Source organism: Salmo salar, chromosome ssa16, assembly GCF_905237065.1.
Source record: "Salmo salar chromosome ssa16, Ssal_v3.1, whole genome shotgun sequence".
NCBI lineage: Eukaryota > Metazoa > Chordata > Actinopteri > Salmoniformes > Salmonidae > Salmo > Salmo salar.
This window is the reverse complement of record NC_059457.1, coordinates 65,693,684-65,708,827: the sequence shown is the minus strand read 5'-3', so window position 1 is coordinate 65,708,827 and position 15,144 is coordinate 65,693,684. Positions and strand designations below refer to the sequence as shown.

Sequence of the window (15,144 nt, the reverse complement as noted above, 5' to 3'; positions counted from 1 at the left end):
GCAATTAAACTGAACGTCTTTACTTCAGATCAACATGTTAGCAACTGGTTCAAACTTGTGTGACACTCACATATCCGTGCATGCACACCGCGCGTGATACACTCTTAAAGCAACATCATTCAATACTCAACTGAGCTGGAACCCTACATTACTGAACACAACATATACTATACCGTGCTTCTACACCTGCATTGCTTGCTGTTTGAGATATCAGCTGATGTAAGAAGGGCTATATAAATACATTTGATTTGATTTGATACTGTAACTGTACAGTACTCTAATGTACGCAACACCATGAAGCAGCAGTCATGGAAGTGGAATAGCCTGCTGTTCTCTCTAACGCCTACACTAGTTCTCTTCCAGTGCCCTGCTCTGAAGTCATGCTTACATTATCAGCTTTGAACAGATCGTAAGGTGGTCCTACAGACCAGAGCTGCTTCCTTCACAATCACATTGCGGTAGGATCAGACCAGGCATTCAGGTCAAGGCTATGTTGTGCTACCTGCAAGGAAACAACCCTGGTTGGAGAGGGTATTCCTACTGCAGTCGATGCTCAAGTTGACAGAATCACTTCAACAGTTGACTTAACTGTGGCGCAATCCTCAAAGATCAACCCCACTCCATGGGAGACCTACTTTCCTCTCCATTAATAGATTCTCCACCGCCGTGACCCTTGCTCTCCACTCATCTGTTGACATTTCATGTTTGTTCACATCAATTTATCTTACATTGAACTGTAAAGCAGCGGCCAAAACAAGCCCGAGGCTGGGCTTCCCATGCTATATCAGTGCCTTTACAGAGAACCATCGCTTTCATGACATAGAAATAGCGCTCCTAATGCTGGGGTGTCAGTGACCATTAACAAGACAGTCCCACAAACATACAGTCATAGAAATTCACCAAATATTACACAAGAAAAGACATTAGGTTTATTATCTATCTATGAGCATCTTGCTTTATTCTTTGACTCTTACCTTGCAGTTAGTGGCATCTTGGGAAGCGGGGCTATTCAAAATGCCGTAGGCGTCCAGAGAAGGCGTGGTGTGGTGAGGCTGTGATAGCCCCAGGATGTAATCTAAGGAGTTCTGTGTGGTGGGGTACTGGCGGTGAAAGTAGGTGGATGGGACCTGTGGATAATGTTGTTTGTGATGCTCCAGATGGTCTGAAGGGGTAGCAGTCACCCCTCCTTGTCCTTGGTAGTGACCTGTGCCCCCTACCGTACCCCAGTTCATGACCATGTCCACGGTAGTCGAAGCACCCATACCGTAATCCGCGCGAGTGACCTCACCTCCTGTAGCGTGTGAGAGGGTGTCCGCGCGCCCGTTGGTATAGGAGACGGTGCAGGCTCCGTTAGCTCCATTAGCTGTCAGTCCCAACTGGTCGTCGTAGCCGTACCTCTGCCAATCGGGATCAGGGTGCACGCCATTGAGAGTGACACTGCTGTTGCTAGTAGCCTTCTGCTGTCTGAAATGGCACTGAGACTGAAGCTGGACCTGTAGGTGCTGGTTCTGCTGCTGCCACTGGCTCTGAAGATGGATGATGTTCTGGTGCTGGTGGTGTTTGAGCTGCCCGGCCCCTTGAGGCCCCAGCTGGGATGTCTTACCGTTGACCAGGGGGTGAATGCTGTGGCAGTGGTCGTCCAGCCCTGCATGCATATGCTGCTGCTGGGGAAGCCAGTGACCATTATGGACCACGCTTAGTGAGTTTGTGTGCTGCAGTGTGTCTGGCTGGCTTGGCGTGGGGACGTCCGTTTGTGTCGGGGGCCAGGGGTATTTTGCCAGAACGGGCTTTACTAAGTTGAGGTGCTGCTGCATCTGCTGGGAGAGCTGCAATATGGGTGGCTGCTTTGGTAGTCTGTGAGGGGGTAATGTGGGTTGGGGGACAGGAGGGTTAGTAGCCTGGGGGTGGAGGGTAGAGATATGTATAATGGGGGTGGCTTGGTTATAAGAGTTAGGGATAAGGGTAGAATTAAGGATAGGGCCAGGGGGATGGGTTGTGGTTGGTGGTATGGACACGTGACTGTCCCGACCCTGGTCCTCCTCGGTCTTGTTCTCCAGCGAGTCTTGGATGTAGGAGAGGATCTCGTTGTTGGTGAGCAGGTCGTTGAGCGAGGGGATGTAGTCTGGATCCATCTCCACTCTGATCATCCTCTCATCCAGCAGCAGTAGCTCCAGATCCTCTGCGTTCAGACCCAGGTTCTCCAGAGCAGAGAACAGCTCGCTGATATGAAGACATTTATTTTATTCGACAAATTCAAAATACATATAGACTTTCCTCAGCCATGGGAGTACAACAATGCATACATAAAAAAATATTGGAATTAATAACAGAAGGGCAAAAGAATGGAAAGCGTAGGCAAGACTGGCTGTACATTGGGCAGTCCAAAGGGACTTTACACTCAATTCAATTGGAAAATACTTATATATAATATTATATACACAATACATACAAATATAAAATCACCTGTTAGAGCATGTCTCGTCCCCCTCCAGAGATAGTGAGTCCAGGGTGGCGAGCAGTGGGTCGAAGCTGGATGGAGGCTCCCCGTTGGGGCCAGTAGAGGTGGTGGTGACACCGTTTGGCAAGGCGCTCCAGCTCTTTCCCACACCCCCACCCAGAGGGCCACCGCTATAGCCTCCACTGCTCTGCCCTTCCCCCTCGCATCGCTCACTAAACAGACTACTGTGGAAGGACATCTTGGGCTCGACGGCTGGTTGGCACACGTACACGGACTCATCCTGCCTCATCAATGCCCCAAGCAGGGAGCTGGGGTCCAGTCCACCGTGATCCTTCGACAAGTTCTTGTCCAGCTTGCCCTTCTTGGACTTGGTCTTGCCTTTAGTCTGGAGTGAGTCGGTGAGGCCGTGGATGGGGTAGCTACTCTGGTAGAGAAGGGCCTCGCCCGTGGCGAAGGTGAAGGGGAGGTGCATGGAACGCTTCCTCAGGTGCTCTCCTCCCTCCTCTTCCCTGGGTACGAGAGGATGGAGAGAACCAATCAGAACACACTCTTTCTGTTTAGGATAAAACTCCAGCAAAGTTAAGGTTTTGTGTCCTTAAAGTTGGTAGCAGCTTCATTTTAACAGTGTGCAGCAGCGGTTCCCAAACTAGGGGTCGTGACCCATGTTGGGTTGCCTGATATGAAAATGGTGTTGTGGGACAATTTTCAAAATCCTGGTAAAGAAAACAAAAAAAAACACATATCTTCTTTGTCTCTCAAAATCATTGTAATGTGGTTAACTTTAAAAATCGAAATGAAAACGATTCAAATCTAAAAGTTAAAATTCAACGACAGAGCGCCCTTAGATCGTGGGAAAAGGCTGCTCTTGACGGTTGCACTTGAATCATTTCCACGGTGAATGGCTAAGCCTGCTACGCTATGAAACCACACACTATTGCAGAGACTGACATTACCGGCTGCAATTGATATGGGGAAAACAATGTGTGGGGAGACACAGAAACTCACATCAATACCTTTGTCAGATAACACTGAAACTAAGAATAGCAAGCAATCAAGAGGAAACTGACTGAACGACTGAATAACTCCCCACCTTATGCTCTCCAAATAGATGTTAGCTGTGCGGGCCGAGATGGCCATGCATTGACTTTGGTTCGCTGCATGTCGGGGGATGCTATTCAGGAGGGGATATTGTTGTCTCACGAATGGGACGTGGACGTTCAATGTGCTGAAAAACAGATTCCATGGGATCGAATGGTGGGCTTTTGCACAGAAGGGCTCCATCTATCATGGGACGGTGGGCAGGCCTCTGCACTTTAGTTATGAATGTGTCTCCCTCTGACAAATGGACGCATTTTATGATACACCTATCAGGAATCAAGGTAAGACCCAGATGCAGACTGTCGAAGTAACAAGCAGAAGACAGGCAGAGGTACAGGTCGGCGGACAGGCTCAGGGTCAGGCAGAGTGGTCAGGCAGGCGTGCTCAGAGACAGGACAGGGAAGGGTCAAGACCGGGAGGAATAGCAAAAGAGAATAGAAGCAGGAGTACGGGAAAACACGCTGGTTGACTTGAAAAACATACAAGACGAACTGGCCCAGAGAGACAGAAAACACAGGGATATATACACCAGGGATAATAAGCGACACCTGAAGGGGATGGAGACAATCACAAGACAGGTGAAACAGATCAGGGCGTGACAGTACCCCCCCTATCCCCCCGTCAAGGGACGCCACCTGGCATTCCACCTGGGCGGATACCTGGTTGACTGGGGTGCCGGCGGTGAAAGTCGGAAATGAGGGCCGGGTCCAAGATGTCTTTAGCGGGAACCCAGCACCTCTCCTCTGGGCCATAACCCTCTCAGTCAACCAGGTACTGGAAACCCCTGCCCTGTGGTCAAACCCTCAGGAGGCGTCTCACCGTGTACGCTGGCTGGCCATCGATGACACAGGGGGAGGGATGGGCCTACAAACAGAAAACAAGGGGCAGTCAGACATGGTTTTGACTCTAGACACAGAAAAGGTAGGAAAAATACGGAGGGTACAGGGCAACAGAGGACGATGATCTTGGAGCGGGGGGGACAGGTCTCGGCTTCCGAGGGTGTAGCTGCGGCCCTATAGCGACATGCCAGTGCCTCAGACTTGACCTTCTTGGATGCAGGTCGGTGCTGCAGAAGCGAAGTGGCCTGGGCTTTACTGAACCCCTCCCGGAGGTCCTGGTACTCTGCGGAGCTGGTGGAGAGGTCTGGGGCAATTTCCAAGCCCCCCGGGAAGACGTTCCATGGCAGGCAGACTTGACTTTAGGCAATGAGTGTGGCAGTACAGGCTCCAGTCCATGATTGCACCAGTAGCCCAGTCAATGGAGGGATTGTGTCGCTGGAGCCAAGATAATCTCAATAGTATGGGAACCTGCGGAGACTCAACCAGCAGGAATATGGTCGTCTCGCTGTGGTTCCCTGACACTCGTAGGTTGACGGGGGGGGGGGGGGGGGGTCTGGTGGGTGACCCGGCCTATAGAGCGCCCATCCAGACCTCTAACACCCATGCGAATGGAGAGGGGTTGACGTCGGTCCTGGAGTCGATGAGTACCTGGAGAGAGTTGAACTGGTCACCCCACAGCAGGGTGGCATGGAGAGGGGGGCAAGTAAGGGGAGAAGAACAATTATCTTTAAGACCCACCAGACTACTCACTCCAACGAATGAGCTGGGTCTCTTGAAGGGACAGGTAGACACAATGACCGACAGTATCGCAATGCAGACAACTCTGGCTGTTAAATCTGCGTGCGCGTTTGGCTGAAGGCAGCCTAGCCCTGCCGAGCTGCATCAGCTTGGGAAGAGGTAAATCGGCATCTCCTGAGGCCCTTGAAGGGACTCGGGTAAGCTCGGATCCTCTTGGGGACGTAGACGCCAGGGACTTCCGGAGTTTATCAGCTGCAAGGTGGGATCCCTAAGTGAGCAATTGGGACCGCAATCAGACCTCTTCTCCCTTCTACGTTCAAGCTCATCCTTTACCTCTTCTGATAATCCATGCAGGATGTGTCGAACAGCGCTTCTGGGATCCAGGTACCCTCCGCTGCTAGCGTGCAGAACTCCGCCGCATAGTCTGCCACACTGAGGGTGTCCTGCCGAAGCTGGAGTAACTTCCGGGCAGCCTCTCTCCCGGACACGGAGCCTCGAACACCTTTCTCGAACACCTTTCTCACCTCCGCCCTCTCGGCCCAGGCGAGTGCCCTCTCGGACATCAGCGTAATAATGTACGCTATCTTCGAGCGGTCCGAGGGGAACAAAGAAGGCTGCAGCTCGAAAATGAGGGAGCACTGGGAGAGAAAGGCCCGGCAGGTTCTGGAATCTCCATCATAGCGCTCCGGGGGAGGTAAGCGGGGTTCTCGGGGAGCCGGGGTAGGCTGTACAAACTCACCACTAATAGGGAAAAAGTTACTGGGTGGTTGGGGGTTCTCAGAGGTGGCAAGCTGCCTATGAGCTAACTCCCTGATTTGCTCCATAGTAGCCTTAAACCCCTGGTCGTGGTGTTCCGTCAGGGAATGAAGCCCTTCCAAAAGGTCCTGTAGTAGCTCCTCATGCCTCCCAATGGTGGCTCCCTGCAGGGAGCCAGCGTGGCGGAGCTGGTCCAAGTCTGCTGGGTCTGTCATGGCCAGTTCGTACTATCAGGAATCAAAGTAAGACCCAGATGCAGACTGTCAAAGTAACAATATTTAATGTTCCAACAGAGGCAAGCAGAAGACAGGTCAAGGCAGGCAGAGGTCGGTAATCCAGAGGGAGGCAGAGGTACAGGTCGGCCGGCAGGCTCAGAGTCGGGGACAGGCAGAGTGGTCAGGCAGGCGGGCTCAGAGACAGGACAGGCAAGGGTCAAGACCAGGAGGAATAGCAAAAGAGAGTAGAAGCAGGAGTGCGGGAAAACACGCTGGTTGACTTGAAAAACAAACAAGACGAGCTGGCCCAGAGAGACAGGAAACACAGGGATATATACACCAGGGATAATAAGCGACACCTGGAGGGGGTGGAGACAATCACAAGACTAGGGTGTGACAATACCCACTGAGCTATATTGAATACACCGAGAGCAACTGGCGGCAAAAGAGCTGAGCGTAGAACATTGTAAACTACATTGCGCACACCTGTTCACAAAACTATTTGGGGATATGGGATCAGAGCATGACAATATTGTATTTCACACCGAAGCTTGGTGGTTATTGAGGGGGAGTGTTGGAAAGATGTTTTCGAATTGAGAGAGGAACTGTTGTCATTCGCAATGGATTTAAATTACAAACTTTGTTGACTTTCTGTGTAATGAAAAGAAAATGTGTCTCCTTGCCTATGTAACAGACATATTTGGGGAACTGAACGAATTGAACACAAGCATGCAGGGGAAATACAAACAAAGTGAACGAATCAGCGAAATCTGTGTTTCATCCTGGTTCAGTTGACATGCCGGGAAGTGAAATTGAACAGCTGATCGAGCTGCCATGTGACTGAAAGCTGGAGACAATGCATTCGCAAGTCACAATGGAGAAGTTTTGGTTCTTGACTCAAAGGGAATACAATGCAGTCTCCCTCAGAGCATTAAAACTCATGGTACGCTGATTCAGTGCTCTCATCTGCATTAAAAGTATATGCATATCATCTGCATATCGATCCAGGTTGGATGTGACAGGAGATGCGGTACACACTGTTGACCACGCCCCCTGACTTTGAGACGCTCCGACACAACATGGATCAAGAGCACCAATCTCATTAGTGGTGGTGAGATAAGATACATTATTTAAATGATTGACTGTCAAAGCCCCACATTAAAAAAGTAAACATTTCCTGTGAATTACATTTTTTTTCTTCATATAGTTGGCGTCGTGAGAATTTTATTAATGTGATGAAATCCAATCTACTGTCCTCCCTCTTACTAACTGGGAACAAGAGCAGGACGAGGCATAGCTTACCAAAACACTAGGGACTACTATGGACTACTATGGACGACTATATGGACAAAAGCCCCTAACACTATGGACTAAAGAGCTCTGACTGTTTAGGATTACATATTACATTCACCTTATTGAAATACTTCATACAAACAGACACAGCAAAATCTCCAGTGCTAAATCAACTCTAGTGTTACATTTAACACTCAGAAAAGTGTTTAGGGTTAAAAATGGATTCAAAACATCATTGGGTTATGGAGAGGGGGAGAGGCTAAAGCTGCACTTACACCAGGGGCCTCTGGGTGGCGATAATGTAGTCAGGCTTGCCGTTCTTGTAGACCAGTCTGGCGTTGGCTTGGACCCACCTCCAGCGGTTATCCTTAGTGAGCAGTCTGAACACCGTCAGCCCGCTCTCTCCTGTCTTGATCACTGGAATCACATAAGACACTGAGTCAGGGGGATGTATCAGAACCAATGATTGTATGGTCATAACTGAACATAGGCTATTATGCACATAGGCAACAGTGCATATGTGCACCCATGCATGGAACCAATCCCTACACACTCATGACGCTTACAAAAGCAAGTCTGACGAAATATGCTGTTTGCATGGGAGTGTACATACACCTATGCACGCAGTACCATCACACCTCTAAATGTACACGCACGCACGCACACACGCGCACACACGCACACACACACACACACACACACACACACACACACACACACACACACACACACACACACACACACACACACACACACACACACACACACACACACACACACACACCTCGATCCTTCACCCATTTGACCTATTGTTGGCTTTGCAAGGCGTGTTGTGGAGTAGAGCACGTCTCAACTGTGCAGCTTTCCGGAGTAGGTTCATTGTGGTGAATGGACGCAGGTGTGAGGCACTATAGACCCATTGTTCTAAAGAGAGGCGTGCAGTAAAGAGATTTGCAGACACTGCAGATTTACACCCAATGTGTTCCCCTGCAGTAAAACTGAAACTTGTGTCACTTTCAGTGGACACTGGTGGACTTTGGATCTTTATTCCATTCCTGATATGGATATGTGGCCCCAGTTCACCACTCTGCTCTGTTCACCGGTACTCTGCTCTACTCTGCTCTGCTCTACTCTGGGTTTTGCACAATCTCCTCCATAATCTGGATTATGTGTAAACATATTCTCCACTCGAACCAACCACGTGTCACACAGAGACACATAGACGGGTTGGTTGTTTAGCAACAAAAACGTTGAGTGTGCAACTATGGGGCAAAACAGACGGGGTCGGCTTGTAAACTATATTTGGTTTCCAAATGTTAATTGAAAACATTAATTAATTTGCACAATGAGCACCTGTTTCTCAAATACATCATTAGAGTTGCTGGTTAGCTTGCTAGTGAATTTTTGCCATATTAGAATTGACATGAAATCTGTCAAAACACCTCATAACAAGACATGGTATCAACAACAAGATAAAACTAGCGGAAACAAGCCACCTACGGTTCCCCACAAGGCAGCTTTAAGCCATTGTTGCTAGTTATCTGACCGCTCATAATCATAAAAATGCACGGCTTCCGGCCACATCGATGCGCGGGCATCATTTCTGTGACGTTTGTCGGCCAACGCCGTCTATATGGTTTGTCCCAATAATCCCTCCTCCCTCCTGAAGTGTGCACTGGTTCACTACTCTCAACAAATGTAAAAGCATTGGATTGGTGTAGGCATGGGCTAGAGGGAGTTTAATATACCAGTCATTTCTTTTCAAATCCATGAAGGGAAGTGAACACGTGTACACTTTGGGAGAAAGGAGAGACTATTAGGACACAACCAGAGATTTCCACTAACTCTCTGACAGTTTGCCAATCAAAGCTCAGCCTACATGTCTTTTAGACACACCGACCTACTACCCTGGACTACTTTCTAAAAGCAATGAAAGGTTGTGAGTCAAAAGTTTGAAAAGGCAGCATATATTGTACTGAAATAACTATCTGTCCAACAATGAATACTGGATTTTTTGTTGTTGATATTAATAACATCATGCTTGTCTTTGCACTCACTAGATTATTTTAACACTTTCATTAGGCTAATTGTCCCCTCGGGCATTTAAACTCAAGAGTCAGAAAGTTGGGGGAGTGATATTGACCAATAACAATAATATGAATAACATCAGGCTTGTCTTTGAGCTCACTAGCATATTTTAACACTTTCATTAGGAAAATTGTCCCCTCCAGTCAGTATTTAAACTCAGAGTCAGAGAGCTCGATACTATAAACTCAGAGAGATGGAAGGGGAAGTGATATTGTAAACATCAACCACTGAGCTGTAAAGAGCAGTATGGAATGTGTGAAGAGCAGTGATGCTGATGCTTAATGTTCCATGGTTAGAACAGGGTCATTGTGTTTACATGCTACTGTAAGTAGGACACTATTACCGCTGAACGATTGTTCTCTCTCTCTCTCGCTCTCTGTCAGCAAACAACAGAGGAGAGTGTGTGGTGTCAGTCTGCCTCTTAGATAATATTTCTAACCCACATGTAGTTAGCTTACTGCACATAAATATAATTAGATGTAGTACTAATATATATATTTTTTAGCTTTATTTAACTAGGCAAGTCAGTTAAGAACAAATTCTTATTTTCAATGACGTCCTAGGAACAGTGGGTGAAATGCCTTGTTCAGGGGTAGAACGACAGACTTTTATCTTGTCTGCTCGGGGATGCGATCTTGCAGCATTTCGGTTACAAGTCCAATGCTCTAACCACTAGGCTACCTGCCGCCCCAGAAATATATATTACATAAGTATGTGGACACCCATTCAAATGAGTGGATTTGGCATTTTCAGCCACACCCATTGCTGAGAGGTGTATAAAATCGAACACATAGCCATGCAATCTCCATATACAAACATTTGCAGTAGAATGTTCCGTACTGAAGAGCTCAGTGACTTTCAACATGGCACTGTCATAGGATGCCACCTTTCCAAGTCAGTTCGTCAAATTTCTGCCCTGCTTGAGCTGCCCCGGTCAACTGTAAGTGCTGCTATTGTGAAGTGGAAAGGTCTAGGGACAACAACGGCTCAGCCGCAAAGTGGTAGGCCACCCAAGCTGATGGGACTGATGGGACTGGCGTAAAAATCATCTGTCCTCGGTTGCAACACTCACTACCGAGTTCCAAACGGCCTCTGGAAGCAACTTCAGCACAAGAACTGTTCGTCGGGAGCTTCATGAAATGGGTTTCCATGGCCGAGCAGCCGCACACAAGCCTAAGATCACCGTGCGCAATGCCAAGCGTTGGCTGGAGTGTTGTAAAGCTCACTGCCATTGGACACCGGAGCTGCAAAATCTGGACCCCTACAAATCAGCCGGGCTAGACAATCTGGATCCTCTCTTTATAAAATGATCTGCCGAAATTGTTGCAACCCCTATTACTAGCCTGTTCAACCTCTCTTTCGTATCGTCTGAGATCCCCAAAGATTGGAAAGCTGCCACGGTCATCCCCCTCTTCAAAAGGGAGAGACACTCTAGACCCAAACTGCTACAGACCTATATCTATCCTACCCTGCCTTTCTAAGGTCTTCAAAAGCCAAGTTAACAAACAGATCACCGACCATTTCGAATCCCAGCCAAACCTTCTCCGCTATGCAATCTGGCTTCCGAGCTGGTCATGGGTGCACCTCAGCCATGGTCAAGGTCCTAAACGATATCATAACTGACATCGATAAGAGACAATACTGTGCAGCCGTATTCATCGACCTGGCCAAGGCCTTCGTCTCTGTCAATCACCACATTGTTATCGGCAGACTCAACAGCCTTGGTTTCTCAAATGACTGCCTCGCCTGGTTCACCAACTACTTCTCTGATAGAGTTCAGTGTGTCAAATCGGAGGGCCTGTTGTCTGGACCTCTGGCAGTCTCTATGGGGGTGCCACAGGGTTCAATTCTCGGGCCGACTCTCTTCTCTGTATACATCAATGAAGTCGCTCTTGCTCTTGATTCTCTGATCCACCTCTACGCAGACGACACCATTCTGTATACTTCTGGCCCTTCTTTGGACACTGCTAACTAACCTCCAGACAAGCTCAATGCCATACAACTCTCCTTCCGTGGCCTCCAACTGCTCTTAAATGTAAGTACAACTAAATGCATGCTCTTCAACCGATCGCTGCCTGCACCTGCCTGCCCGTCCAGCATCACTACTCTGGACGGTTCTGGCTTAGAATATGTGGACAACTACAAATACCTAGGTGTCTGGTTAGACTGTAAACTCGCCTTCTAAACCCACACTAAGCATCTCCAATCCAAAATGAAATCTAGAATCGGCTACCTATTTCGCAACAAAGCATCCTTCACTCATGCTGCCAAACATACCCTCGTAAAACTGACCATCCTACCGATCCTCGACTTCGGCGATGTCATTTACAAAATAGCCTCCAACACCCTACTCAACAAATTGGATGCAGTCTATCACAGTGCCATCCGTTTTGTCACCAAAGCCACATATACTACCCACCACTGCAACCTGTATGCTCTCGTTGGCTGGCCCTCGCTTCATACTCGTCGCCAAACCCACTAGCTCCAGGTCATCTACAAGTCGTTGCTAGGTAAAGCCCCACCTTATCTCAGTTCACTGGTCACCATAGCAGCACCCAGCCGCAGTACGTGCTCCAGCAGGTATATTTCACTGGTCACCCCCAAAGCCAATTCCTCCTTTGGCCGCCTTTCCTTCCAGTTCTCTGCTGCCAATGCCTGGAACGAACTGCAAAAATCGCTGAAGCTGGATACTCATCTCCCTCACTAACTTCAAGCACCAGCTGTCAGAGCAGCTCACAGATCATTGCACATGTACATAGCCCATCTGTAAATAGCCCATCCAACTACTGTATCCCCATACTGTATTCATTTATTTACCTTGCTCCTTTGCACCCCAGTATCTCTACTTGCACATTCATCTTCTGCACATCTATCATTCCAGTGTTTAATTGCTATATCGTAATTACCTCGCCACTATAGCCTATTTTATTGCCTTACCGCCCTTATCTTACCTCATTTGCACACACTGTATATATACTTATTATTATTATTATTATATATTTTTTTTCTACTGTATGTTTGTTTATTCCATGTGTAACTCTGTGTTGTTGTATGTGTCGAACTGCTTTGCTTTATCTTGCCATGTCGCAGTTGTAAATGAGAACTTGTTCTCAACTAGCCTACCTGGTTAAATAAAGGTGAAATAAAAATAAAAGTGTAAAAACGTTCTCTGGAGTGGTGAATCACGCTTCACCATCTGGCAGTCCGACGGACGAATCTGTGTTTGGCGGATGCCAGGAGAACGTATCTTAACGCTACATCCATACAATTACATTCTAGACGAGTCTGTGCTTCCACCGTTTGGGGAAGGCCCTTTCCATGTTTGTTTATTTTACCAAAACTATTTTGGGGGTAGATCTGCTTTAATATTGCAGATAGATTGTAGATTCCATCAATTTAATTGTCTGCATGATTTTCATTCCCAAATATATATTTTAAAATAATTTTTTTAAATGATTTTTATTTTCCCCTAACCCTACTACCCTCTCCTAATTGGAGTAAACTATTGGACAACAACATCTAGGCTTCTACTTCCAGCTTATTCATACTATATACAGTACCAGTCAAAAGTTTGGACACACCTACTCATTCAAGGGTTTTTCTATATTTTTACATTGTAGTATAATAGTGAAGACATCAAAACTATGAAATAACAAATATGGAATCATGTAGAAACAAAAAAAGTGTTAAACAAATCTAAATATATTTTATATTTGAGATTCTTCAAAGTAGCCACCCTTTGCCTTGATGACAGCTTTGCACACTCTTGTCATTCTCTCAACCAGCTTCATGAGTTAGTCACCTGGAATGCATTTCAATTAACTGCTGTGCCTTGTTAAAAGTTAATTTGTGGAATTTCTTTCCTTCTTAATGCGTTTGCACCAATCAGTTGTGTTGTGACAAGGTAGGTGTGGTATAGAGAAGATAGCCCTATTTGGTTAAAGACCAAGTCCATATTATGGCAAGAACAGCTAAAATAAGCAGAGAAATGACAGTCCATCATTACTTTGAAGGTCAGTGTATCTGAAAAATGTCAAAAACTTTAAATGTTTCTTCAAGTGCAGTCGCAAAAACTATCAAGCGCTATGATGAAACTGGCTCTCATGAGGACCGCCACAGGAAAGGAAGACCCAGAGTTACCTCTGCTGCAGAGGATAAGTTCATTAGAGAAACCAGCCTCAGAAATTGCAGACCAAATAAATGCTTCACAGAGTTCAAGTAACAGACACATCTCAATCTCATCTGTTCAGAGGAGACTGCGAGAATCAGGCCTTCATGGTCTAATTTCTGCAAAGAAACCACTACTTAAGGACACCAATAAGAAGAGACTTGCTTGGGTCAAGAAACACAAGCAATGGATATTAGACCGGTGGAAATCTGTTCTTTGGTCTGATGAGTCCAAATTTTAGATTTTTGGTTCCAACCGCCATGTCTTTGTGAGACGCAGAGTAGGTGAACAGATGATTTCCGCATGTGTGGTTCCCACCGTGAAGTATGGAGGAGGAGGTGTGATGGTGTGGGCAGTGCTATGTTGGTGACACTGTCAATGATTTATTTAGAATTCAAGGCACACAACCAGCATGGCTACCACAGCATTCTGCAGTGATACACCATCCCATCTGATTTGCGCTTAGTGGGACTATCATTTGTTTTTCAACAGGACAATGACCCAACACACCACCAGGTTGTGTAAGGGCGATTTAACCAAGATGGAGAGTGATGGAGTGCTGCATCAGATGACCTGGCCTCCACAATCACCCGACCTCAAGCCAATTGAGATGGTTTGGGATAAGTTGGACCGCAGAGTGAAGGAAAAGCAGCCAACAAGTGCTCAGCATATGTGGGAACTCCTTCAAGACTGCTGGAAAAGCATTCCAGGTGAAGCTGGTTGAGAGAATGCCAAGAGTGTGTAAAGCTGTCATCAAGGCAAAGGGTTGCTACTGTTAGCAATTTATGTTATTCTTCAATAACACAAACTCCAAAGCAAATCGGGGGAGAAAAATAGGTTTATTAGAGAAGGACATACCATAGATGTTATGCTAGGAGGTAGATGTTCAGTCTCCCCTGTACTCAGCTTTTCTCCACAGAACAAAGGACAGGATGCCATTTATAACCCCCCACCCTAGCCTGGGGTTGACCAATCAGAAGTTCTTGAAATACAACTGGGCCAAATACCATTAGTACTCTAGTTTTTAGTCCTCTCATCCTCTGCGTTGTGTATTTATCTTCAAAATATTCTTACTCACCTTTGAAGAATCTCAAATATAAAATATATTTTGATTTGGGTAACACTTTTATGGTTACTACATAATTCCATATGTGTTATTTCATAGTGTTGATGTTTTCACTATTTTTCTACAATGTAGAAAATGGTAAAAATAAAGAAAAACCCTTGAATGAGTAGGTGTGTCCAAACTTTGGACTGGTACTGTACATTTTACAGACACAATGTATTTTACAATAGTTATTTTTGGTTTGTTTTCAATCCCATCCTTCAGCTACCATCAACCACTCCCATCTATCGCTGAAGCTCATCCAGTTTGATTTCTATTTTGCTATATATTTTTAACTGTGCTGTTTCACAAAAGTTCTGAACCTATACACATTTTACGGACACAGTATATTTGACATGAGTTATCTTGTTGTTATTAATCCCACC

The 15,144-nt window shown here is 46.6% G+C and overlaps 1 protein-coding gene across 1 annotated transcript in view; it reads right to left on the bottom strand.

Annotated features, from left to right (window-relative positions):
- ahr1 (aryl hydrocarbon receptor 1 alpha) overlaps positions 1-15,144 on the bottom strand; it is a gene marked incomplete at its 5' end in the record, with an annotated part of 94,160 nt that overhangs the window by 1,837 nt on the left and 77,179 nt on the right. The window contains 3 exon segments of the mRNA NM_001123686.1: positions 975-2,220; positions 2,464-2,967; positions 7,673-7,814. Coding sequence (NP_001117158.1) covers positions 975-2,220; positions 2,464-2,967; positions 7,673-7,814 — 1,892 coding nt within the window.